We start from the raw sequence: 26,623 nt of genomic DNA, 5'->3' as shown, positions 1-26,623 counted from the left end.
AGCGCTGCCTTTCCCAGTGAGCAATCCTCTCCACCAACACATCCTGCTGCAGAGAGCCGAGTTGAGCTGACATTCAATGCTATTTCTTCCTGGCTAAGGCAACAATCCCAGTCTGGTATTTCGTGGTTTATTTGCATGACACACACAGGTTCAGCCCCACTGTTCCAGGTTTTCTTGTAGGTCAGAGTCCTGCAGTCCTGCTGCTCATCCACCTTTGGAAATAAGCAGAAGACTACGGAAATACTCAACTTCCAAGGAAGCTGCAGACAAAGAGGAGACAATATTTCAGCTACAACCCTGTGAGTGTTGAGGGCAAGGGGAGCTTTGTGCCTCTCAGGCAAAAAGTTTCAGCCTAACATGACCTTTGTTTTTCCCCAAAGAGTGATGCTGTTGACACATCTTTGCCTCACAAACCTTCAGAAGCCTCAGCCCATAACTGCAGAGACTGTTGCCCCCCATACTGATGCAGATCTGTGTTGCAGTTAGCACCTACCATTAAGAAAAAAGATATGGGCAATTTTCCAGCCCATCCTCCAACCTGCCAGAATTCTTTCCCAATTCCACTTATGCTTTCCCAAGCACTCAGTGCTGCTGCCAGCTTGACACCATCGGAAGCACAAGAGGCTCGCTCCCTGTTCCATGGCCTCTGCTGCTAGTGGAAGAACCAAATTGGACTTGATGCAAGACCAAAGCCCCTGGACCCTCAAATTAATTATGCTTCAGAGGGTGGGATAATTACTGAAATTATTTTGAGACATTTCTTCTCTCTTGACCAGCACATGCTGGAGACAGGATGTTACCTGTAGAGTTTGTCCCAAGGATTAGATCAGCTTTCTAGGACATTGATCCCCAAATTCCTTTTTCTTTTGCACTTAGAGGCACTATTGCCACAGAACCACAGAACATGTAGAGTTGGAAGTGACCCACAAGAATCATCAAGTCCAAGTCTTAGGCCTGCACAGGACCATCCCCTAGGGACACACTATGTGCCTGAGACCATTGCCAAATGCTTCTTGAACTCTGTCACTGTTGGTGATGTGACCACTTTCTTGGGCAGCCTGTTCCAGTGCCCTCTGGGCGAAGAATCTTTTTCTGACATCCAACCTAAACCTCCCCTGAAACAACCTCAGGCCATTCGCATGGGTCCTGTCACTGGTCACCACAGAGTAGAGATCAGTGCCCCTTCTGTTCCCCTGATGAGGAAGCTGCAACTGCAATGAGGTTTCCCCCAGTCTCCTCCAGGATGAACAGACCAAGTGACCTCAGCCACTCCTCATATAGCTTCCCCTCAAGGCCCTTCACCATCTTCCTTACCTTCCTTTGGACACTCTCTAACAACTTAATAGCTTTTTTATACTGCAGTGAGCAAAGCTGCACACAGCTCTCAGGCTGAGGCTGCAGCAGAGCAGAGCAGAACAATCCCATCCCTGGTTGGTGACACTGTGCCTGATGCACCCCAGCACAGTTTCCCACAGTCCATGGAACCCAGTGCTCTGTAACACCAGGGCACCCACAGCTTCAGCTGCCACCCAAGCACAGCACACCTCTTTCAGCAAAGCAACGTGAGCAGGAGGCATTTCTGCCTTCTCAGCAGTATGTCTAAATATCTTTAACTATCATAAAAGCAAATAAACAATGATAAATATCATTATCATAAGTGAGGGAGGCTGTTGACGTCAACAGGCCTGAGTGCCCACAGGGACCAAGAGCAGCTTGGCTGAGGGCAGTCCTGCTGCTGAGGCATTGTGACCCCTTCTGCTCAATTTTCCAGGTGACACTGCAAGGCAGCTGAACTGTTTTTACCCCATATTCTCCCTTTCACAAACCAGCAGGAAGGTGAGTCTTTTAAGGAATTTACTGCCTTGGTAGAAAATCTGCAAATCTACAAAAGCAGAAAATCTTGTCACGTCTCCTCACAAATGGAAAAGGGGAACTAAATGAAATCCCACAGGGACGCTCTGGCTACCTCAGTGTAACAAGGTTCAGTTTAAGCTGCTTGTTTCGCTTGCTACATTGCCAAGGTTTAATCCAATTTGATTTGGGACACAAAGTAGCTGCTTTTTCACCCTCCAGGAAGCAGTGGGTACAGCCACAGCAGAGCACAGAACTGGTCTGTCCTGCCTGGTGTGCACACACACACACACCACACACACACACCAAGCTGTGCTCATTTCTAGGCTCACACTTTGCAGATGACCTTTTCTCATCTACAACATTTTTGATTATTTGTCAAAATCTCACCAGAATCCCTTCAAAAGCTCAAGCACCAGGGTAGGTGCTACAGTAGCAAATTCCCTTGATGTGGAGTCTTGGAGCCGGCCGCTTCCTCACCCTACGGATCACCACAGTCCGACACCAGATCATCCCTATTAGAGAGATGTGGAGGACAGCCCTCCTCTGAAAGCATGGCTGTCAAACCCCAGCCTCCTTTTACCCACAGCCACCCCCAACACACCTCCACAGGGAGCAGCAGGGGCTGGATTGTTGCCAACCAAGCAGCCCCCACAGCCAGCTCTGGCCAGTGCTGCACTGTCCCCCAGGCCTGCTTTCGCAGGAAGTAAAATTTAAAAAGCTACTGCTCTGCAACAGCCTGGAGAAAAATAGTTTAAAATGCCCATACACAGCTAAGAGCAAAGCCCTGTCTGCAGGAGCCACAGCACTGCCTGGCTTTACCTATCACCTCACACCAGATTTACTACAGGAATTGCCAAGGGGCCACCCTGCACCACGATAAAAAAATCTTCCCAGAGACAGAGGCAGAAATAGCCACATAGTGGCTTCGTGCCTGAAACACCAGCAAAACAGCTCAGCCTCTCATGACAGCTGCCCTGCACAATGCAGACACACTGATTTCTTTCATCCTTCCATCTCAAATCTGCCCCTTTGACTCCAGACAGAGATGAGCAAATATTTAATTAACACATTTGACCTTTTATCAGCACTCAGTGCTGATGGCTTTCTGCACACCAGTTAGGTGTGCTTTCCTGCAGCCTGCTGCAAACTTGGGAGTAGGACAGTTTTACAAGGTTTCCTCACTTATCTCTGAACATTTTCTGACACTCTAGGTTTGAAAACTGAGAATGTGAAAGTGTCATCTTCCATTATTTTAATAGCATTTAAGTTTGTATCTCTTAGTCCTGTATGGTGATATAAAGTAGAAAACAAGTGTTAGAAAATAAAAAATCATAGGACTACCTAGAAAATTAAAACATTTTAATTCTTTTTCCTGTGTATGTTTAAAACTTTCCAGATTTCTTGTGGTAAGATGGGGTTGGAGCTCACTGAACATAAATGATGCCTCAGAATACCTGAGAACAAGAAGCTCATTGTACTAATATGGTAGAGAGCATCCTGCTCTTTCTGGTTTAGCTGTTACCAGAGACCTTCTCACAATATCATTCTACCAACCCTTAGTTCCTGATCATTGTTAAAACGCCAAAAATTCTCATATCTGTGAGTCATTTTCATTTAAAAGACGTTCCCTGTGTGTAGCCTGACCTTGCTCAACCCTTTTTTTTCCTCTCACCTGGCTGGATAGGATGGTTCAGTGAGGACTCATTCACTAAATACCTTCATTATTTCAGCCTGAAGCTCAGTGTGACCTGGAAATAATACAAAGCAAGAGAAACCTCACCTGCATAAGGGAACCCTTGGTAATGTTCATAAGATATCCAGTGAATGTCAGAGACCTATTTTCAAAGTACAGCAGCACCAGTTATATTTTATAATAATAAACACTTTATTTTTACAGTATAAAAATATAGGAACAAAATACTATACAGAAAAAATATAAAGTTAAGTTGAGATCTTCTCAGTCCCTTTTAAGACAAACAGGATCACATCATGCAAGCCCTAGCCTTCAGCAAATAAAATTATCCTGGCAGCTCAAGTGGTGGCACACTCAATCTGAATGGGACAGCTGCTGCTCACCACATCCAGAAGCAGAGGTGTGCCAAGGGACAACCTTCTAGCACAGGGAACTTTGTCCTGCAGCTTCCAACATCCTTGCAAGTTTGACTTTGTTACATATAAAATGGAACTGAAGTCCCCCTCCATGATCTGACCTGGAGATGAGTATTTACAGTAAGGTGCTAAGAGAGCACCTGCCCACACATCCCCAGCTGTGATCCCACCCCACAGGCTCACATTTACACAAACCAGTAGCTGCAGCACACTCACACAAACACAACTGGAAGCTCTCTGTGACCAGGTGTGAAGCTGTAAACTGTCATTTAAGGAAGACAAAAGGTCAGTAGAAACAAGCTGATGAAATCCCTGAGCTTCCACTGGTTCCTCAAAACAGAAAAAATCCAGCCCCCCTATTCCCAAATAACAGAAGCAGCCAGCATTCTTTTCCAATGTACTGATTGTTTCACTACATTCCTGTCTTTAAGAAAGAACACTGTGGACTGCAGCAGCCAACAGTACAAGAATCATCTCCCTCTTCTTTACCTGTACTTCTCCAGTACTATTTTCATTTTCCACAAACTGTCCAATTTTGCTTGCAGGTAAAGCAGGAAAGAGAGAAGGGAAAGAAGGCAGAGAATTAAGGAATTACAGTGCAAATTATATGCTCATGGGAAAAAAATCACAAAAGAAAAAGGTTCTCTGTAGATTTTTCAAGCCTGTTCTCTGCATGGCCCCAAAACAGGATCCATCCTTGCTAGGGAATAACTGCCAACTGATCCTAGACCTTCAACAGAACACTGGGAGTGTGCTCCCCATGGCAGTGAGCTTGCTCTCACACTGTGTATCAGCAGTGCTACAAGATGCCTTTTCACCACCCAGCAATCACGGCAAGCTTCCACAAGAAAGTGCAGTGAGAGTCTCAGGTCTTCAAGCTCCTCTTATTTTATTCATTTGTAGCAGAGATTTGAAAGTCCCTGTGCTGCATCCACAGCGGGAAAAAAAGTGCAATTACACACTGGAGACACTCCAGGAACTATTGCTGTGCTGAGGCAGCTTGTGGAGTTTGACTAAAAAAATTGACAAAAGAAGAAATAAGGGCAGGCCAAAAGAGGAATACAGAAGAAGAAAGAAATTGCTCTGGGCACCAGCACATCCCAGTTCCTCCCCACTGCCAGAAAGGTGCTGTAATGGATCCTGTCTCCTGTAAGCAGCAAGTGCAGGACTGAACACTTGTGTAGGGTTATCAGCAGCATATTTGAACAGTCTGTGGCAAGTGTAGCTCACTGCCATTTATAGATATTCACCGTCTTCTCTGTCAGAGTAGCCAAGAGGTGGCTTTGGTTCACTTCCAAGGGGCAGATATCCAGCACAGGCAGGTCAGCTGGCAGCTTCTGCAGCAAGGAACCACTTCCAGCATCCCAGAGCTGTGGGAGGGACAGACAAGGTCAAGGACTGCAGGACTCTCCCCTCGTACCCAGAACAGACCTTCTGCTCTCCAGAAAAGATTCCCTCATAGGGACTCATAGGACCCTTTCTCCACTTCCACACCTCACTTGGTCTTTAACAGGTTTGCAGCACAATGCCACCCTGACCACCCTCTCTGACCCCACTCGAGCTCTCACACAGCCTGCTGCCCATCTTCTGCATTTGGGCTGCTTTTTCATACAAAAGGCAACCTGTGTCCTCTTCCTCCTCATCCCTAAAAACCTTGCATCCTTCTCCTGCAGCACTTAATACACTTACTATCCCACTGAGTCTGTTACACCACTCACAGGGCCCTGTTGTGCCACTGTGCCCAACCCCATTCCCCTGGGGGACAACAGGAGCTCACTACATGCCCTTTGATGGATGGGGACCACAGGCCTTGCCTAAGATTGGGGGTCTCACACTATCAGGAAGTTACATCTGCCACAACACACCAACCAGCACAGTGTAATGGGCATGACAATTCCCACCAAATCACACTGATGCTGTGACTGATAAGGCTTCTCTCCTAAGAACTGCAATAAACCCCTACACCACACCGAAAGGAGCAAGACATACCAGAGCAGAATTGGATGCCTCATCACCAGCACACACAAAGACACTCCCATCATCCTCTGGGCTCTGAAAAATGGCATTTTTGGTCAGCAGCTTGCAAGTGGGACCAGCACTGAAAGTCTGAACCGGGTTAGAAGAACACACCACATCTTCTGAGCCCTCTGTCAGTGGGCTGCAAGTCAGTTCCATCATCACACAACGCATACATGGGTTATTTTTACCTGTGTAGTAGAAATAAAAAGGTGACTTTTGAAAAATGTACTCACAGATAGGCTTTATCTGTAGGAATACAAGCACCACCAGCCTGCAGCTGCCTCCTTTTGCTCATCCTTAGTTTTTCCCAATGTGCAGATGCTCATGGCTCTAGTAAGAGCAGGTGCTGTGTTTCTGCTGTGCCCACAGCACCAAGGCTGCTGCTGAGCTCAGCCCAGAGCAGTGAGGAGCAGTGGTCAGAACCTGCAGACATCCCAGCACTTACCAGGCCTGTATGTGGCCAGGCAGTGCCGTGTGTGGATCTCTGTCTGGAGATCGATGCAGCCCCCGGGTTCCAGGGCCAGGTGATGAGGCCGGTAGGAGTTCCCAGCTTTCTGCTCCCAGAAGCAGGCTCCTTCCAAGGTCCCAGCCAATATCCCCCCGTAAGGCAGCGAGGCTGAGGCCATCCGGGGCAGGTAGGACAGTGACACCATGGGGCACCTGGAAGGGTCATTGGCAAGAGTCAGAACTGTCAACTGCAGCTCTGCTGGTGCCCTGCTCGCTGCTGGGCATCCAGGCTAACTACTGAGCCTTGTGTTTTACAGAAGCAGCAGACAGCACAGATCAGATGACTGCAAATCAGCATTTGATTCCCAGAGTATAAAAATCAAAAGCATCAGAATTTCACATCTCTTTGTAATTTGTCCTTTTGAAATTAAATACTAAACCCAACTCCAAAACAAATTCACTTCTTCTGTTTATACTGCACCAGTGGGTCTATTTCTGACCCTTGTGTGCCTTAAAAGGAGCACAAGTGCTTGGCACCTGCATAAGTCATATATAAACACCATACAACCTTATGAGAGTCTTCTCACATTTGTACTAAATGTGAATTTTTGAACAAGAGATTCATATAATACAATTTCAACTATTTTGATTGTTGTGTGATTTATGGAAGAAGCTGTGTTTAACTTGATGTTTATTAGTTGAGAGGAATGATAAATCCTTCTGCCATACCTCGACTTCTGAGGGACCAGTTCTTGGACATGAGAGTTTGTGTCTCTCAGATCATAAATCATGATAGAGCCATTGACCAATCCAGCATAAACATAATTTGTATCATCAAGACACCAGCAGCAGCTCCACACGGGACGGCCAGCATTGTATGTCTGCACCACAGTGTTTGTTGCCAAGCTGCAGAAGAAAAGCAAAGTGATGGCTAGTTGCACAAGTATCTACTGATGAGAAAACTGCATAATTAAAATAAGCTAATCTAGCTTTTTAAAGTCTTCAGACAAACTTAGACTTCAGTCTAACTTCTTTAGACTGAATTCTCAATTGACTCCTCCTTTACTCCAGACATGAATCTAAAAACCCAAACAGAATAATCCCATGGATATTGTCAAGTGATTTATAATTCTTCCAGACCAATGCTTCTTTTTCCAGTTTGATCTTTGGGGACTGGGAGAGGAAATCTCACAGCAGGGTCTCAGCTGCCTTACTGGCAAGAGAAAGCTAAGTTACTTTTCTGGAAACAATTAGGGGAAGAAATGCTGGTGTGGTCCCGTAACACCACATATTCCTGAGATCACAGGGCTCATCTCTTCAGATTACATCTCTCATTAATTATTTCCTCTCTTTTTACACAAGAGGAACAGTATTTATGCCTCAAAAGAATCTAGCTTAAGCAGGAGTGAGACAGTGAGTGACTAAGGACAGTTGAAAGTACATTTACAGTATTAATTATTCCTTCTACAAATCAAGTTTCTAAAGAAGAAGAGAGTCCACAGAGGGGCACAACCCAGAATAGCAGATGAAGCTGGTATCAGATCAGGATGTATTTGCAAAGGGCAGCATTGTCAACATGCATTTGCACACTGAGAACAGCACAGAAGACTGCACATATCAAAGTAACTCCGGATATCCTTTGTAACACATGTGCTTCTCCCTGGGGAAGGTGATTATGCTCAGGACTCCAGAGAAACAAGTAATTGCTCCCAGGTAAGTGTAAGGGGAACAACTACAAAGATCTAGCTGGGGAAACAGGGAGTTTGATACCAGAGCAGTGACTGGGTCAAAACAACAGGATGAAAAAAACCCCCAAAACCAAACAAACTCACAGTGCTATTTTAAACAACTGCAAGCCAGAGCAGGAGACATAAAAGCATCTTGGATAATTCTTTTGGGGAGGATGACTATGAAATTAGTAACTAGAGAAGAAAGATTGCTAAAGAAGGACTATCCTTTCAGAGGGAGGCTGAAAAAAGTATGAAGATGCTGCTGAAGTCAACACCTAACTCCAAGACATTCTGGGATCAAGCACAAAAGCAAGAGGACCACAAGCTCTGATGCAGCCAACCAGGCAGTGAGAAGCAGATATGGAAGTGTCTGGCTCCTTGTTGCAGTGTCTGCTAACTCTTCAGATTAAACCATGAAAAGAATTATCAGCCCAATCAGTTAGAAATCTGACACCTTGACTTGAGCATCAGAGACAGTTTTGTTTACTTTTAACTAGTCCAGCCAACGTTTCAACATGGTTACAGGAAAGAAACATTCTGTACATTTCTGTTGCAGGATTAAGTTCTGCTCATTGCTTTACTTGTGGGAAGGAATTGAAACTAATTAGTCAAAAACCAGACACTTATCCTGCCTAACTCAATAGTGACAGACAGATTGCACAGAGATGTTAATAATATACCTCAATAAGAATCAATCGGCCAATAAAGTTTTGAAGCACTGTAAGATTAAGACTGAAGACCAGCAGAGCAGCAAGAAAACACACTCAAACTGTAAATTCTAACAGGACTGGACACATTTTTCTCTCAGTCTCTGCATAATTAGTCTCCAACCTGCTGCTTTAAGTCTCTGCTAGCTCTAGAGAGCCTCTAACACATGCTCAACAATGCTGTTTATGCATTTCATATCCCAGATGAATTCCATGATCTGCAAGAAGTTTAAAATCAGTGAAGTTGACATTAGTGCAGGGAAGGAGGAGCCCAGCCTAACCATCCCTTATTTCTGCTTTATGATGTACAAGTTCTCATGCCTCACATTCCCCTACAGTGTGAAAAACCACAGAAAACCAAGTGGGCAGTAAATGTCATGTCTATATTTTATGTTATTTATTCTCAACACAGTTGGCCAATCCATGCTGAATTACTTGTTTTCCACAGGAAAATAATCAGAGAGAGGTAGCTCCATGACACCTCCACCTTAAAGATACAAAAGCATCAATAAGTCCTCCCCTCTGTTAGTTCCCACAGGCAGGAAGAATATGCAGACCTGATCTCATCTTTGCAGCGCCTTTCAGAAAGCAGAACAGCAAATGCTGCAAAACAGAACAAAATCCAAGCCAACCTCTTGCACACAGCCAAACCCTGCAGGGACAGGCAGGGCTCACCTGGTGAGTTTGAGAGTGTTGTCCAGGGCAGCAGAGAGCAGCAAACCATCGGCTCGAGTGCCGAAAGCCAGGCCCCGGATCTGTTTGCTGTGGATGGGGATGTACTGGCTGCTCTTCAGGTTGGCCAAGCTCATCATCTTAACACCACAACCTGCCACAGAAGAAGGGTAAAGCAGATTATTGAGAAGCAGCATATGCATAGAACTGGCTATTCTATGCCAGAACTACAAAGTCTGTATTGAAGCCTGTGGTGGGATGAACATGTAAGTTATTTGCTCTTCTGGGTAAGAACTGCCACAAATCGTTCTTTAATTCAGATGGCAGCAAAGCTAAATCCTTAAGGATCCCAGTCAGCAAGAGCAAATTCAGTACCAGTGCTACAATTCTTGTTACAAGGCCTGCTGCTTTTTAGCCAGCTTCTTCAAAGACATCTTGCACAGATAAAACCACAAAGAGCAGGATTACATGGCTATTTAAGAGAACAAGCATCACAGCAAAGAATGGGTACAGGTGAACTTAACCTGTGTGCTACAAGAGTCACCACAAAGGCTCCATTCAGAGATCCAGTCCTGGCTACAAATGCCAGAAAAATGAGACCAGTTAAATGCAGAAAAGCACTTTGTTATGCCTAGATAAGGCACATTAACCTCAAACCCATTAACCAAATAGAGCAACTCTCATCAGTCAGAATGCATTTGGTAAATAAGTGCTCTCAGACTCCTAATGCCACATGTATTGCACTGAAACAGCCACTGGCACTGGTCCAGATGTCAGGTCACTGGCCCCTGGACATAACAGTGAGACAAAACCAGGGCTGCCCGTGACTTCTTGGCTTCCTATTTCCTCATTAGGGAATAGCATTCAGGCATTCATATTAAAAGGAGTTTTCTTTTGGTTGGGTTTTTTGTTTGTTTTTTAAGAGTACTGACTAATCAGCTGTATGTGCATCAATCCACCTGCACTTTGGGAAGCAGTGTTTCTCACTTAACCACTGGAAGTTTCCCTGCAGGCCCCCCTGGCTGGCCCCTTCTCCTTTCAGAAGGTCCATCTTTGCAAGGATTACAGGACACATCTTTTACCTTCCTGTGGATGTGGCATTCCAGCAGGACAGCTGCAGACCCTCTGCTAGGACTCTGCCATAGAAGTGCCAGGAAAACAAGCCCCTTTGCTAGGCAGAGACTACCAATGCAGGGGCCAGATGAAGTATGGGGAGTCTTACAAGTATTCTCAGTCTACAAGGCACATGCAAAGGCCAAGCAGAAAAGCAGGGAGCAGGGACAAAGCAGAAATGACAGTGACTTGTACTTCTGAACCTCCAAATGTTGACTTGCTTAATTACCAGGAATAAAAGTAGACTGTGGAGAAGGCTGTGATACCACAAGACAGCCCAGTGAGTCACAGTATGCCATGACTCTGCAGTTGCCAGCCTGAGACACCAAGAACACCTTTTCCAAGTGGTACTTGCGCTGGCTTTGGCTGGAGGGGAGGCTGCCTGCGAGGCAGGGCCGGGAGCTGCCGGGCTGCTGAGAAGTGTTCATGTTGTACTGGGCCACCAGAGCCTTCAGCTCCTGCAAAGAAAGGACCCAAAGAGCTTTAATGCATCACCAGCAGAGTAACCTCCTGTGCTCTCTGCTTCCCGTGCTCCAGCTGTACTTGTTCTCAGATAAAAGAGGGAAATATAGTCCTCTTTCCATGCTAATCCTGAAGTACTATATTTCTAAGTTCATAGCCTATGGCAGTGAGCAACAGAAGCATTCAAATGCTGTGTAAATATTGGCAAAATGTATTCAAAGTGTGTTATTGTATATATTACACCCTGTGAAAGAGAGGACTCTTGGGCAACACATAAAAGCCAGTAACAACTATTACCAGATCAATGCTGTTTAGAAGGGAATGAACTGCCAAGTATTATGAGCCCCTAAACCACAAGAGAAAGTCAATTAAAACCATTTTCCAGAATTTCCAGAATACCCCATAAAAAAATAAAAGCCCAAGAATCAACACAAAGGGCGTTGCAGGAAAGAAGTCAGCCTATTTAATGACAATGACCCTGTTCTTGTAAACCCTGTGCAGCAAATTCCAGGAACAACACAACTCTCAAGAGCTCCAGCTCTGTCTTCTGCCACCTCTTCCCCTCTTTTCCTCCACCTCAACTGATGAATGCTCAAGGATATTCAGCAAAGGCATGGCCAAGAACAGCTTCTGTGAAGAACAAGGTATTCCTTGAATTCCTTTTTCTGCTGAGATCATCAGGGGTGAGGTGGGAATCAAGGTAGTGGCATCAGCATATTGTGAGTTAACTAGAAGTGTCCCTTCCCAAAAAGTATTTTGACCATCATGTAATCCAAGGTCAAATCCAAACAATACAGAATCTCAGGGATATTTAAGAGGGAAGGTATACTGAAGGAAAATTGCTACTTGCTTTCTGTTGTCTGAGCAACGCAGGTTCTGGTTCAAACATTATGTAATCTTTAAACAATTAAGGGTCACAAGAATGATATTATGAATATATCAGTAATTGCAAGTCAGCCTCAATAGTGAACCAGCCACCACCACTTAACCTGCATTGAAGGAAAGGCAGCAATTTTCAAAAAGGCAAGATCAAAGTTCGAATTCTACATTAATAGTTATCAAGACCTATAACTTTTGGAAGCTGCTCAAGAGGAGAGCAGTTCTGATACTTTACAGAGGTCTGATCTCTTTGGCATCAAGCACATTGCAGATGTTCCAAGGGAATACAAAAATGTAAGGAAAAAAAAAAGGAAGCTGGAGACTCCAGATCATCCTATTAGAGCAAGAAAATACAAAACAACCTAGGCAAGATGAAGGGGTGTGAGGGTTGTCAGGATGCTTATGATGAAAGATGCAGCTTCAAGCTTAGAGTAAGCAGTCAGTCAAAACACAGGTAACTTAGAAGAAAGCAACTTTTAATCAAAAATTTAATAAACTCAGTATTTCTAAAAGAGGGGGGGGGGGTGTGACCACAACCACTGGGGATCAGAAAAGATTAAAATGATCTGTTGCTCTGGGGACCTTACAAAACTCTCCTTGTCACCTGCACTCAACATTCAACTTTCACACAAGTTATTAAAAAGGAAACCAGGCAATTAAAATCACAAGGATTATTAGTACAATGTTTACATTTAAACACAATGGACAAACCCAGCAGAACCAGGAAGTCTTACTGCAGGCACATTAGCAAGGTGATTAAAAATGTTCTGCTGCAGACAAATTCCACTAATTGTGCTCAAAAGAACATTCTCTTCATTATGTAAAAGCCTATACTTTCCTTTAAGATGCTTTGCAGTTTTCCTGATGCCTGGTGTCAACTAATGGCCTTGAGAGCAGACTCCTCTCTCTGCACATGCTATGACTGTCTCTAGATTTCAGCTCGCCTTTGCAGTGATGAATGAACACAGTCACACCAGGGGGAAAGAATGGGCTGTAGAGCAAAAGTCTTCCTCAGGAGCATACAGGAGGAGAAGCAGAAGAGCACAATGAATAGGAAAGGAAAACAAGCAGCTACAATAAATTCAGAATAGTTTTGAGTTATTAGGTTGCAGCCCCAACAGCTGATATGAAGCTTTCAAGACAAAGGCAGGTATCAATGACTGTCACTCTCTGTTTCCCACAGAGCTCTTAGAGAAGCCACACCTGGCACTGCACAGCCCCAGCCCTGCCTTTAACAGAGAAACACAGGACAGGACAACCTCAAGCTGTGGTGCAGCACTGCAGACATTCCACTGTCCACCTTGGGGTTTGGGTTCAAATTCAGTCTAAAGGACATGGAGCATTTCTAACTGGTTTCACTATAAGCAACAGCAATGAAATACTAGCTTCCACTTCCCCCAAGCTGGAGGTGACAACAGATCACAAAGATGAACAATTTTTATTCAATACAACAATTAGCCCTTTTTTTTTCTAGAGGTATTGAATACACAATTTTTAATTGACATTTTGCCGTTCAATTTTTTTTGAATGCTCTGAAAATCGTATATTAAAAACCTTTTCCATTACATCAAGAAACATAAACTGATCTCTGCAAGGGTCACAACCACATTTGCTTTCTTCTCCACAGCAGCATGCAGTCTCCTGCAATTTCCCTACCAGTCTTCCTTTTCCTGCTCCATACCCAAACAGAGCTACTGCTTCCCATGTGCAAAAATCAGATCTCCTACCCCAGCTGATCAGTGTTATTAATACTAGAAGGCAGAGATGGTTTACTTATCATTAGCAACTTTTACTGAAAATGCTGGCAGATTCAGAAGTACTGCAGTAGGTCACATTTAATTCCCAAGTTCTTTCTGCTCCCAAAGGAAAAACATTAGGTAAAAGTAAGGTGTCAGCAGCATTGGCTCCAAAACACAAGCCTGAACCTCTGTGGTTCAGGGGTGGGCAGGACACAGCTCAGCACAGTCCCCACTCCTGAGGGCTTTCTTCCAGAGCTCTCCTCATCTTCAAGTTCATTTCCTCATGTATTTTCATATAGCTAAAGACTTAAAAACCATCAATTTCCTAGTCTCAATAACATTACATACTTCAATAACAAAGTACAATGAACAAGACTCTTAACGGGTAAGAGCACAGAAAAATGCATACAAACCCAAAAAAGGTCACAGCTAGTGCCATGACTGCTGCTGGGCACAGCTCAAGTGCATTAGCAACAAAAACCCCTGAGCAGGGCTGGGCTAGAAACCTCCCAATCTAAATACTTCTGTGCAAGTAGTTACTTTACTCTATGACTTCTCATAAAACAAGGAGCTCATTAGGCATCTGCTCAAAATGCAATCAAACAAGTTAAAGACTTTTGTGGACTTCCTGCTGACTTTTCTGTTCCCCAGTATATTGTTTTACTTCCAGTTTGTTCACAGTATAAACAAGCACCTTAAAATTGCTTCCAGCATTTGCATTAACCACTACAGTACAATGATGAATGCAGTAATAAATACTGAAACAGAGCTTAAAGAACACAGGGTACTTAATCTTTATAACATGTGACTTCAATTCAGTTAGACTGGATACTCCATCATTTAAGACCAAATGAATCGCAGGAAAACATTATGGACCTGCAATATTACCTTATTTGCATTTTTTAAGCCAAAGTCTGAAGTGGACTAGTTTTTTATTAGTGATGATGAGCATATGGCTTCATGCAGGAATGTAGAGAATTTATAAAGCCTTATCTTATGTCACACAGGAAGACTTCAGCAAAGAGGATGTTGTTTAATGTACAGATATGAATAGCCAAGGCTATAAAAAAAAATCCAGGAATAAAGAAAAGCCTAAAAATAAGCAGGCTGCTAAAGAGTGAGAGGATATCATCTGCCTCATTCAACAAAAGGTAGCAAACTGGCAATAAAACAGACTCTTGGAAAACCTAGCACTGGTGGAATACACCAGCTAATTCAGTTTGAAGCACTGGCAGAGTCCATAACTTATAGGAATCCCGAAAAAGCAGCTAGGATGGGTTGCAAAATATCTCAGTGTTGCATAAGCCAGAAGGAAGCAGTCATTCAACAACCTATCATTTACAGTCAGTAATTTGTGCCCTAAGAGGTGCCTCTCAGCAGCTGCTCAGGCCATGTACAGCCTCCCCTATTTGACAGGCCAGGTCCCGGGGCACCAGAAGGTGTTACACTGAAATGTTGACTAACCTTCAAAAAACTCCAAAGCTCTAGGGTATTTTTGTTCTGATTTTGCAAGTAGCCATGCCTCTTCACAAACTGCTTCTCAAAGACTCTAGACTAACTAGTGATAATAGATTGCACTGCAGGTTTACTACTGAGATTTCTAAAGCTTATTTTGATGCAACCACAAAAAGACAAGGAGACTAAGTCTGGTTCTTTACTACCATATCTCTCCAGGCACCACAAAACCTGAGGGGGAACCTGCAACATCAGCAGCCAAACAACTCTAGTGCTGTGCTGCAAGTTCAATTAAGTCTTAAAAGCACAAGAAAAAGTCAGAGTTTTTGTAGCACACATGAATATTCCAGGCCAGGATGTCTTTAGCAGCTTGGGATGATTCACCAATTGAGTTTACTAAATCTTGATGATTCCTAAAACTGGAATCCTGTCTTCTCACCCCTAAGGGAAGATGGAAAAGGCAGGCTGAAGAGGAAGAAACACTCTGTGTATTTGTAGCTTGAGACTCACCTGAACTTGCTTGCGGAGTTTGCTGCATTCATCTGTGAGCACCTGGAGCTGGAGACGGCTCTGTGCAGATTCCAGCTCCGCCTGCCTCCGCAACATTTGCTCCTTTTCTAAAGAGCTGCAGGAAGGAGAGGAAAGCAATCCTTAGGACTAGGTATTATCTTGGATACTTTTCTGGGCTGTCAGCTCCTGCCCTCTGACTTCATCCCACCATAAGTCCTGTTCAGGCAAATCCACAGTCACAGAAAACCTGGTACTGCACTAACCCAACACATTCACCTTGAGATATTCAGTTATGCAATTGTTCTGAATGACTCACTCCATAGTATTGTTCCAACAGCCTTTCTCCTCATCCTCTCCAAAAGGATTAATTTACCAGAAGAGAGTGAAAGAGAAATCAATTTTCTTTCCCCTACAGAAACACTTAAGCGAATCCTATACCATCATGTCCATGTAATACACTGTGTCAGTAACACAGCACATCATAGCATAACTATATTATAGCAAGATCTTCAAGCTTGTCTCTACTAAGAGTACCTAATCTTGTATTTTAGGGAAATATATCTGAAGCAGAAAAAATTATACAGATAAATTCTCTGTGAATGCCCATAAAGAAGACACACTTACTACCTCACCTTGAGCCCTAAAGTTCACACACACCATTTAGCAGCAGCATTTTCGTTAGGTTACTTGAATTTATTTCTCTTTCATACAGGCTTACGTGAAGGAATAGCTAAAGTGGGGAAAGAAACACCAACACTCCTTAAAATTAGCTGTACACTTGGTCTATGTTGCCCACTGCATTCTGTACGTCAAAAGCTGCAATATTCCAGTTATTTCTGTCATTCATGTGCAGGGAGCTCTAGCTTGCCTAAGTATAAGAACATGCCTTGCATGTTCCAAAGCACAGAATTCTGTCATTTCCTTAGAGGTTCCAAAGCAGAGAATTCTGTCATTTCCTTATAGCTTTTTCATATGATTTTTTTTTTCCCTGTAGAAGAAAGAGGTGAAATGCCTATTTAACAATCACAAACACATTCTTTATGTCAGTAGTCAAAGCCTGAAGGCTGGTGGGTTTTTTGAATGTGACAAACAAACCCCATGATCTTATACCTAATTTAAGACTACGTGCAAACAAGACTAATGCATGCACACACACATCTCTGCTCCACTCATGGCTGTGTGCCAGAAGGCAGCCACTGCCAGCAGCTCCATGGACCCACAGACAGTCACTGCTCCCTGCCTTACAACAACAACAGGAGGCAGAGAAGGGGCAAGGCATATGGGGAATTGCTGCAGTGAGGTTCTGAGACACAAACAGAAGTCAGGCAACTACCCCTTCATGAGAGATAACAAAATTTACACACCCAACTCTCTTCTGTGCTTTTGAAAAAAATAATATATATAATTTATTTTTCTGTGTTAATGCAGTGAAAGTAGCATCACCCTTCTAAAGGTACACTTCAAACACCATCAGGCTGTGGCAATCTGGAGAGAAGAGAGATTCTTCCCTTCCTGACTGTTACTCCTCAGTCATTTCTGATCTATAATTACCAGGATAGTGAGATTTCTGTTGAAAGACTGCCTTGAAAGAACAGTGGTATAATTGCAGACAAGTGAAGAAACCCCAATTAAACTCTATTCAACACAAGACTCAGAAGAACTCAGATATCTGCAGCATTTTCATTTCAGAATAGTATCTGTGACAGCATCTTACTGAAAAGAAATGAGTCCCCATTTTCATACCTGCTTTTCCCTTTTTCAATACAAAGTCTACATTTAAGCTGGAAAGGGAAATGGGAGTCATAGTAATGCTTGCTGACCTTTTCCAAGTTAAGCTACATGAAGAGTTTGACAAAGCAAGATGGAAAGTGATTCATATGAGGTATTACTCTGTTTAATGCATACAGAAAAGGTGGCAGAAAAGGTCAGCTATTCACCCTCCTTGCATTCCTAACCATGCCTTGCTTTTCCCATCTAATGATGAATTAGCAATATACAGCTTTTGGGCACCAACATTGCATGTCCTCCTATGATAACATTTCAGGATATAGCACAAGACACCTTCTGCTGTTTCAGGGCTACAAAACGCAAACTGAAGAATTCTGTTCCAAAAGAAAATTAAGACCTGCAATGCAGCAAGGCCTTGGTTCTTTAAGGTAGCTACACTCCTGATACACCCCAAGGGAATGCACACATTGCTCAGACCATGGAGGAAATGAAAGCATGGAGCAGCAGGAGAGTGCAGCTGTCAGTGCAGGTACCTGTAGGTGCAGACTCCCTACCTTCTCATGCGCTCCTGCTCGCTGGTGTCCAGCGCCTTCAGCGTGCGGGCGTACAGCACCACAATGTCAGAACGCTTGGCCTTCTTGTTGCACTGAAATCAAACACAAGCTCAGGTCATCTACAGCAATTTAACCATCCAAACTATGCATCCCTACGAGTCCCTAGGTATGGTTTTATTTAGCTCTGAAAGGAGGGGCTTTCTGCTGGAAAACAATGCCACAAACACAAGTATGTTTGCAAGGTGCTCCCTCATACAGACACCAGAGCTCTAAGCAGGGCTACAACTAAAGTTGCATATCCTGCTGCACCTTTAATAATCTATCTCCTTGCCTCCCACTAAATGCATTCTGCTAATGCACCAGCAATGCAGCTCAGTCAGGTAAGTTCCGGGGACAAAAAAATCCCAAATCAGACAAAGAAGAGAAAACAAGATCTAGAACAAAACACCAGCCCAACTTCAGGTCTGAAAACACCAAGACTTGATGCTTGGCCAACAGACAGGGATTTAGGAACCCCTGAGCATACTCCCAACTCTTATTTCTGTACTGTATTCCTTTAATCACATTGTACAGGCCCAATTCATAAAAGTGTTCCAGTGTTGCATGAAACACTGACATCTCACTGACTTCAGTGACACACAGGGAGGCAGATATTTCAATAATTTCATGCATCTAGCTGCAATCACTTAGTACATTATATTCACCTTAAAAAGAAGGCAAATTAGAACTTACAGATGCCATAACTTCTTCCAAGTTTATTTTGCAAATATTTTTTGTTGATAAGAAAAGAGGCAGGTGAATATTCAGATGGAGTAATCTCAGCTAAACATTAAATTACTGTATGCTTTAAATGCAGACTTATTTATTACTTAGCAGCACAAAGTTATCACAAGTGTCTCAGAGCAGAAAACCTCCCTCCCTTTGTAAAAACTGCAGTAAATGGCCAAGACAGTTTTCCTGGCAGCCAGCAGCTGCCACTGGCAGGATCAGGAATGCTGCAATTTCACAGCAACTCACACTCAAGCCACTTGGTATACAGACCATGCACAGCAACTGTGGGCCATTCAACCAGAGAATGCCCCGTTGCAAAGGAGGGGGACTGAAAATGAAGGAAAGATGATTTAGCTTCAAGGTTCTCTCCAGAGCAAGTTCTCCCAGGAACTTTTTAGTACTTGTATCATTGGAAGAGAAAGAGGGAGCAAACAACCCTTGAGATGTTAGTGTTCAAGAAGAAAGCAGTCACAAAATTCCAAAGCGTAAATATGCCAGGCAATTCTCTCAGAATTCTGTCTGGGCCTGAAGTGGGGGAAGAAAAACTTACACAGAATTGACAGAGGTAAGAAAAATCAACTTTGGGCCTTTGCTATGGCAACAGGGATTCTTTAGGTTTAGTCACAGCACACGTCAACAGGAAGTTTCTTGTTGAGAGGAGGGAATCCTGCAAAGTCAAGCAAGAATACAGAAGCTCTCAAAATGACAAAGCCAAAGGAACCCTGGGCTTCCAGCCACTGACTCAGAAAGTGCCAGAACTGAATCCTATTTACAAGGTACTCATTGACCTATTTTTTGTCAACATTCCTTCATGGAAAAAAGGAGTAAGGAAAGGAAACACATCACATAGAAGTGTAGACCTTATTGAAGGAGATTAGTATTAACCATGGAAAGAAACCCTTCAAAAACTGATTTATCACTTGCAAAGGGACATTAAAAGATGTAACCTGGTTCTCAGTTTGCTCTCTCTCAGCTTCCTCAACAAAACTGATCCTCTTAAAGGCTGCAAAAGCAGACACAGCTCAAAACAGATTAATCAATTGAAAACTGAATGAGATGATCTTTAGGGTCCTTTCCAACCCCAACCATTCTGTGGTTCCAAAACAGTTCTCAGATACATTTCCTGTCCAATAACACAGTCATTATGCTTAGTTAATTGTGTCTAGAAATCCATCTGCCATTTCCACTCCAGGTGGTTCTCTCCAGCACCAGACTGGGGCATTCTGAAGCCATTTCCAAGTTTAGTACTTGAACTCTCAAACCTTTACATCTGCTACTCACAAATGCTCTACTTCAGGGAGAAGATCCAAGTCATAACCCACCCTTTAAAGTACTGCTAGTTGTTACTGGGCTAATAACTTCAAAATAATGGTGGGGTTTGTTACTTCTGACAGCAGCTCATGCAGCAACCAGCTGTAACACTTACAGTGACCACATCTGAGGCACAATTTAGGCACACATAATAAGTGCTTTAAGTGCTTTCCAGTGCACATAACAGCCATTTTACCTGAGGGCACTTCCCTGCCTGTCCCTTGAGCCACCTCTCAATGCAGGTGTAGCCAAAGAGGTGCCCACAGCGCAGCGCAGACAGACGGTGCTCCCCAGCATTGGTCCACTGCTCAAAGCAGATGGCACAGGTATCTCCCTCCTCCTCATCCAGAGGTGCAACAGGAACTGATGGCTCCAGTTTCTTTAGTGGAGTTGTCTAGGATTAAAAATACAACACAACTGTTTCAGAAAATGCAGCATTTATCATATATAATCTGTCTCCAAAAGCATTTAGTTCACCTTACTTGCTTTTGCTGGACTTCAGGTTCATCTTCATGATTTTCATGTACTGCAGAAGCTTGAGACAAAGTTTGAGGTGGCTCTGCTTGGACCTGACTGGAAACTAAAGAAAGCATTGCTTAAATAATCTGATTCATAATGGGGTGAAAAGTAAAAGATGCTTTGATCTGAAATCATCAGGGCACAGGCTAAGTAGTGACACAGCACAGGTTACTTACAAAGCTTCAGATCAGTGCCCTGGACACATTCTGTGTGTAAGGCCTTCTATATATAAACCGTAGTGCTGAAAAAATTTATGTTTTCTTTTATGAAAAGCAACAGAATTTCAGTAAAAAAGGAGAGGTCTGTTAAGGACAGCAATTGTTATCAGAATTTTCTGACCTGCACAAAACAAACAGACCTGGTCTATAATTAGGCTGATGTAAGATTATATTCCTGCATCATTATGCCCTGAGAAAGACAGACACCAATATCATAAGTTGCTTTGCCAAGGGATCTAAGCATGCATATTTCATGTGCCAAGAAAGCATTTCCCGTATGCTGCCTGTCCATTCACTCTGACTTCAGCACTTTTCCAGCTGGTAATTGTCTGGACTACCAAATCTGCTGGTATTCTCCCTATGTTTTTGTGGTGGGCCTCTGTCAGCCCATCTGTTGAGGCATGGGCACACTGAATTGCTGTGTGGAGATCACCACCACTAGCACAGTAAAAAAGGAGCAGAAATCACTGCCTCCCCTCTAGCTCCTGACAAAACAAGAGTCATTAATCACATTTAGTAATCAAGGCAGATATTCTCCATCCAGTGGAAGTATCACCTAACCCTGGCTAATGTCAATAAAGTTTTCAGCCTCTGTGATTCTGGGCTGTAAGAGGAGCCACTGGCTTATATAAGCAACAAGGGAATTCCAGAAAATCCAGCAGAGAACATATGTTCACACAATAATATACAGCACTTAACAGCTTGAGCTCCTGTCATGTGTAAAACTAGCCCAGAGCAAGCAGAATGGATCTGTTCAAAAGATACCTCATAGATGTACCATTTAAAAAAAGGTAATGAGGTGGGCTGGCCAATCAAAACCAAAACTGAGGGCAGAGAGTCAATCTTAAGGACATTCCTTAGAGACTGAAGTAAAAAGATATCCTTGTTCTTGTATTCTCTGGGCATCAATAACCTTGACTAGCAAGTTAACTATTTGTCACTCTTACATAAACTGTGCATGTTAATGACAAAAAATGTCACTGAAGTATGTGTCAGCCTGTGAACACGAGTTTAGATAATAAATTGTGAGATAGAAAGAAATGAGAAAGAAAACCAAAAAAGCACCTCCATCTCCTCAGCTAAGTGTCACACAGGAATGAAAAATCAACTGAAGCAGACTGAAATCTCAAATAATTAAAAAATACTGAATCAGATCCTTCTCTGAAAGGATCATCATCTTGCTGATGTCCAAGCTGTGACCTGATGTCTTCAATAGCACTCCTTAATAATACATGGGAGTGGAAGCATGGCAAACAATAATCTCTAAATTTAAGTTACAAATAATCCTGGAAACTTTCAGCAGTCTGCAAACAGCAAAAAAGATTGTATTTAACATTATGGTAGCAATCACCCATTGCTGCTGCTGCTGCTCTCAGGAGCTGCTTGCCAGGAAGCCGTGTGGCAGCAGCCTGCTCCTGTCAGCTGTGGGCACAAAAATCTCTGAGCACCGTCTGTTGAGAGGCTCGAGAGGATTTCCCTGCTGAGTTTTCAAACAGCAAGAAAAGTGTCTGAAATCAGTCTCTACACAGCTCCAATACAGCACAAACCTCCTGAGCTCGCTGCTGGAGGAGTCTCCTGGGCTGATGGTAACAGTGGTGCTGCTGCCTCCTCTGCTTCCTCCTCTTCCTCCTCCTCCTCAGAAGTGCTGCTGTCAGAGTCACTCACTTCTATTGTCTCGGCTGGGTGCTGTGCCTGGCTGTCCCTCGCAATACGGGGGAACTCTGGGTGTGGAACTGGTCCTGCAGGTGGCTCTTGGGTCCTACTGAGTTGAAAGTAATGGTCCAATGCTGCCCTGAGTCCAGAAATCAGGAAACAAAAGCCACAGTCATTTCAGGTAAGCTAAAGGCTCACCACGTTTCCTCATGAATGCTTGCAGGAAAATTCCTAGGCTTTGACTGCAGCAGGAAGGGGTCACTGTTATCAAGTCAGGCCTTCTCTAGTAGGGGAGCAATCACATAGGATAGACCACATTGTGAACAGTCAGCAGGATCAGCAACAATCCGTTTTGCTCAGTTCAAAGAAAATCTTCTCATTACAACAATGATATTGCCTTCTTTTGGGGGAGAAGGGGATGGTGGGGTTGGAGAGGAGAAAAACAGAGAGTATCATTCACTAATAAGCCTAAGGAAACTCCTAATCTGTCTCTCCAACCCTACTCAGCCCTGGTTCCTGGAGGAACTGGTACTGGGAAATGCACACCACTTGGATCAGAGCTTCATTCCATTGACTACTTTGTGCTTAGTCTTTCTACTTTCCCTCTGCTTTTCTACTGGAACTTCACCCCTAGATAGAAACATCTCCCCCCATCAGTTCAGCTATCATCTCAATTATCCTTCACATTCAAAGGAGTTTCTCAGGTGGCCTTCAGCCCTCACAACTACAGTGACCTTCACAGGCAATCTGAGGGCAAACAATAAAGTTGTGTTTAATCAACTAGGAGGAGAGGAGCTCTTGGTCTTGCTGAATTTTAAAGCAATGCTTCAGTTAATAATAATCCTACCCTTGGCACGTACAAAAGCTAGAATGATGAGAGAAAACCAAATAAACTAGAAATTCGGATTTCTTTCTGGCTGCAGAGCATCTCCACTCATCCCCCTTTATCCCATCCAAATGGTATTAAATAGAGAGGATTTTTTTATTTTGTCTGAAAGTAAAAAAAAAAAACCAAAACCCAAAACCAAACCAAACCAACAACAACAAAATCCTACAGAAAAATATCAATTTGTATGTTTGTGAAAGTTTCTGCAGCAATCATCACCAGCAAATGTAATCACGCAGACCTAAATCAAAGGTGAAATGCAAACCAGAGCACAAGCTCCACTGAACTAAATGCTGGCTGGAACTGCTGAGAATCAGTACTGCTGCAGGAATCATGGACAGGAATCTGGCTGCACAGAGGGAACAGCAGCAGCAGAAGCTCTGCAAGCAAAATTCAAAATGTAGAAGGGCTCAGAGGTCAACATCACTCCTGCCAACGTATGAAACAGGGGCATTCACTTAACAAGGGCAAAGAACCTGCCAGAAGGGACCAAAAGTCGCTGTGCTATTACTGAACTTAAAAGGTAAGTGAGGTACCCTGGATTTGGCCCTAGCCACACACCTGGGCTGGGCTCTGGGAGCCAGGAAGCAAGGAAGTTTTGAACTGATGCTGGACTTGATCAGAGGGCAGCTCAGAGCCAATTTCATTTCTGCTTTACCTGGCACTGATTGTCCTCTGGGAGCCGCCGAGTCTCTGCAGCCTGCGAGCTCTCCTCGCCGGCGGGCGCTGCGTGAGCTGCGGCACAGGCAGGGGCTGGTGCTGATCAAACGGCCCCTGCAGCCTCTGCTGCCCACTGGGGGCCGCGGCAGGACCCGTCTGCAGCTCGGGCTCTGCAGCTGCTTCCCCTGCACCAGCGCCGGGTGAGACAACAGCATCGTCAGCAGGGAGGGCTGCGGCGCTGCCCCCTCCTTCCCCGAGCACAGGAATGCGGGAGGAGAGCGCTGTGTGACCAGAGGGCTCCGGCGCAAGCGTCGGCAGGGTCTCCACTGAGTAACCAACCACTGGGTGGAGATCAACTTCCATCTCTTCTTGAGCCATTTCTGCAAGGAGTTGAAGAAAACTCGTATTTACTTATAAGTGTACTCAACTTGTAGCCTGATGGTTAGCAAGAACCAGGTACAGCACTCGGTGACTAAAAAAGTTTTTAGAATTCAGAGTCAAGAGAAAATTTGTCCTTTGCAGCAGAGCCAAACCACAAGTCAATACTCATATGTAAGCTGGGAGCACCAGTCTTGGGCTCAAAGTCTTTGGCTCAACAGCAGCTAGCACGAAAGGCACATTGCAAAATCAACTTAAATAAGCACTTGGATGAGTATGTAAAGTTAATGTTTTCTTGCTGCCATCATTTACTTGCCAAGTAAATTCATGTGGATCTTGAAGAACAGCTGGAAATATCTGAGACTCTCCCAGGTGAGCAGCACTGCACAAGCACCCACAGACACAGCCAGGAACAAGCTCCATGACAGTCCTTTGCTGCACTGCTCTCTTGACTGACATCCAAGTTTCCTCAGATAAAGTTGCCTTATTGTAACCCACAGTTACTGAACAGCCCTTCAGGTACTTACCAACACCAGGAAAAACCAGAAAGGGCCTGACAGCAGAACACATGACTGAGACATTACTGGTACCAAGTTATCTGCAGCATCAGCATTTGTGGATCCAAATTCAGCCCAAGACTGGATAAACATGAAATTTGCAGTAAAACTGCAAATATATTCAGGGTGGCTACCCTTCTACATCTTTGGCATATGGATTTAAGGTCACCTCCAGAATAGGAGTACTACCTTAGGGTTTGAAGAAAAACAGAGACAACAGATTGTGCATTATTAATTCTCATGCTGCTGTCAGCCACCAAATTAAGAGCACTTTGGTCACACTGCTCTTACAACACAAAAAAAATCAAGATTATCTCATTAATTGAATGAACAGATTCACCAAAAACTCCAAAGTCCTTTATTGGAAGAAGTGTGTGGATTAAATACTGCAAGCTGCTGGGAATCATTCACATTCTCCAAAAAGTACTTAAGCAATCATAAACTTGAAAAGCCTTGGGAATTGCGGACTTTAGCACTATTCAGAAGCCCAAAACACAAACCACAGTTTTACCAAGCTGGTAAAACTTACCCAGCTAGGGCTGCATAAAGAAAACAAATACTAGTTGTGTAAAAAGTAGCTAGAAAATGTATACAAAAATTAATAAAAGACATACTAAGATTCAAATATTTTTGTAGGTATTTTAAGAAAGTTTAATTTAAGAATTTTACATTCTTATCCTGATTATCAATTCAGCCCAGGGTAAAAAATAGATATTACCACCTCCCACTAGAACAGCTGCATGGCCAAGATACAGTAATATTCCACCATGAAGTACTGCATCTCTAGTACTATGTTCACCATAGAATTGCACCCAAAACCATAATAAACCCTTTATTTTCATCACATGGAATCATGATGTTAAGGGGTTGAAAATACAGTCCCAGGCGCCCCTGCCAAGGGCAAGGACACCTCCAACCAGGCCTTATCCAGCCTGGCCTGGAGCACTTCCAGGGTTGGGACATCCACAACCTCCCCGGGCAACAATGTTCCATTGCCAACATAGAGATTTATAAAAACGTTAACACGGTTAAATCTTGGAATCAGGCCCAAAGGACTATCCAGTCAGGCCTTCCTCCAGCCAGGCAGCCCCGGGAAGGGACGGTCCCCACTGCCCGGGCCCCAGCGAGGAGCCCCGGGCGCTGCCGAGGCCCGAGCCCGGCCGGCAGCCCCAGGCTCGCCCCCGCGGGCTGAGGGCTGAGGCAGCCGCTTCCCCTTGCGGAGGGCACCGGCCCCGCTCCCGCCGCACCCGCTTTAACACCGAATTAACAAAAACAAAACAAAACACGGCCCGAACGGAACACACGCTCCACGGGCGGGGATTCTCCGCTGTCCCTTTCACAGAGCCCATCATAAAAAGGGCACGGGAGAGGGATAAGCCCCCTCCGGCAGCCGCAGGCAGCCCGAGCGCTCGGGGGAAACAAGCCGTGCTGGGAAACTCGACCAGGCTCCGGGGCACGGAGCTGTGCCGGGATCCCGGCCCGGCCTCAACCCAATATCGCCCGCCCGGCCCCGCCGCCCCCCGCTCACCTCCGCCGGGCCCAGCCGCCCGCTCGAGCGCCGCGCCGCCCCGCCCCCGCCGCCCTATTGGCTGGCTGCCACCCCCACGCCGGCCGCCATTGGGCGAGAAGGAGCCTTTTCCACTTTTTCATTGGCCAATCGCTCTGTCCGTCTGTTCAACGGAACTGGGCGTG

General features: G+C 44.3%; 1 protein-coding gene across 2 annotated transcripts; it reads right to left on the bottom strand.

Annotated features, from left to right (window-relative positions):
• Window positions 1-3,721: 3,721 nt before the first annotated feature.
• Window positions 3,722-26,537, bottom strand: RFWD3 (ring finger and WD repeat domain 3). 2 transcript variants are annotated; one of them, XM_071440515.1, is made up of 13 exons: window positions 26,460-26,537; window positions 23,995-24,376; window positions 22,345-22,589; window positions 20,543-20,640; window positions 20,257-20,454; window positions 17,979-18,070; window positions 15,697-15,811; window positions 10,881-11,109; window positions 9,542-9,692; window positions 7,159-7,335; window positions 6,428-6,642; window positions 5,953-6,170; window positions 3,722-5,333 (listed from the first exon to the last, which is right to left on the bottom strand). In XM_071440515.1, the coding sequence occupies exons 2-13, from the start codon at window positions 24,372-24,374 to the stop codon at window positions 5,190-5,192; spliced, it is 2,262 nt and encodes a 753-aa protein (XP_071296616.1). In that variant the 5' UTR covers window positions 24,375-24,376; window positions 26,460-26,537; the 3' UTR covers window positions 3,722-5,189. The 2 variants fall into 2 exon arrangements, with proteins under 2 accessions (XP_071296616.1, XP_071296617.1); XM_071440516.1 differs by lacking the exon at window positions 26,460-26,537 and having other exon boundaries at window positions 22,345-22,584; window positions 23,995-24,355.
• Between the last annotated feature and the right edge of the window lie 86 nt (window positions 26,538-26,623).

The sequence above is a fragment of the Agelaius tricolor genome, unplaced genomic scaffold (assembly GCF_023055355.1).
Source record: "Agelaius tricolor isolate 1412-34295 unplaced genomic scaffold, bAgeTri1.0.p SCAF_15, whole genome shotgun sequence".
In the NCBI taxonomy this organism is placed as follows: Eukaryota; Metazoa; Chordata; class Aves; order Passeriformes; family Icteridae; genus Agelaius; species Agelaius tricolor.
Note: the sequence above shows the minus strand (reverse complement) of the source record. Positions and strands in the feature narration are given on the sequence as shown.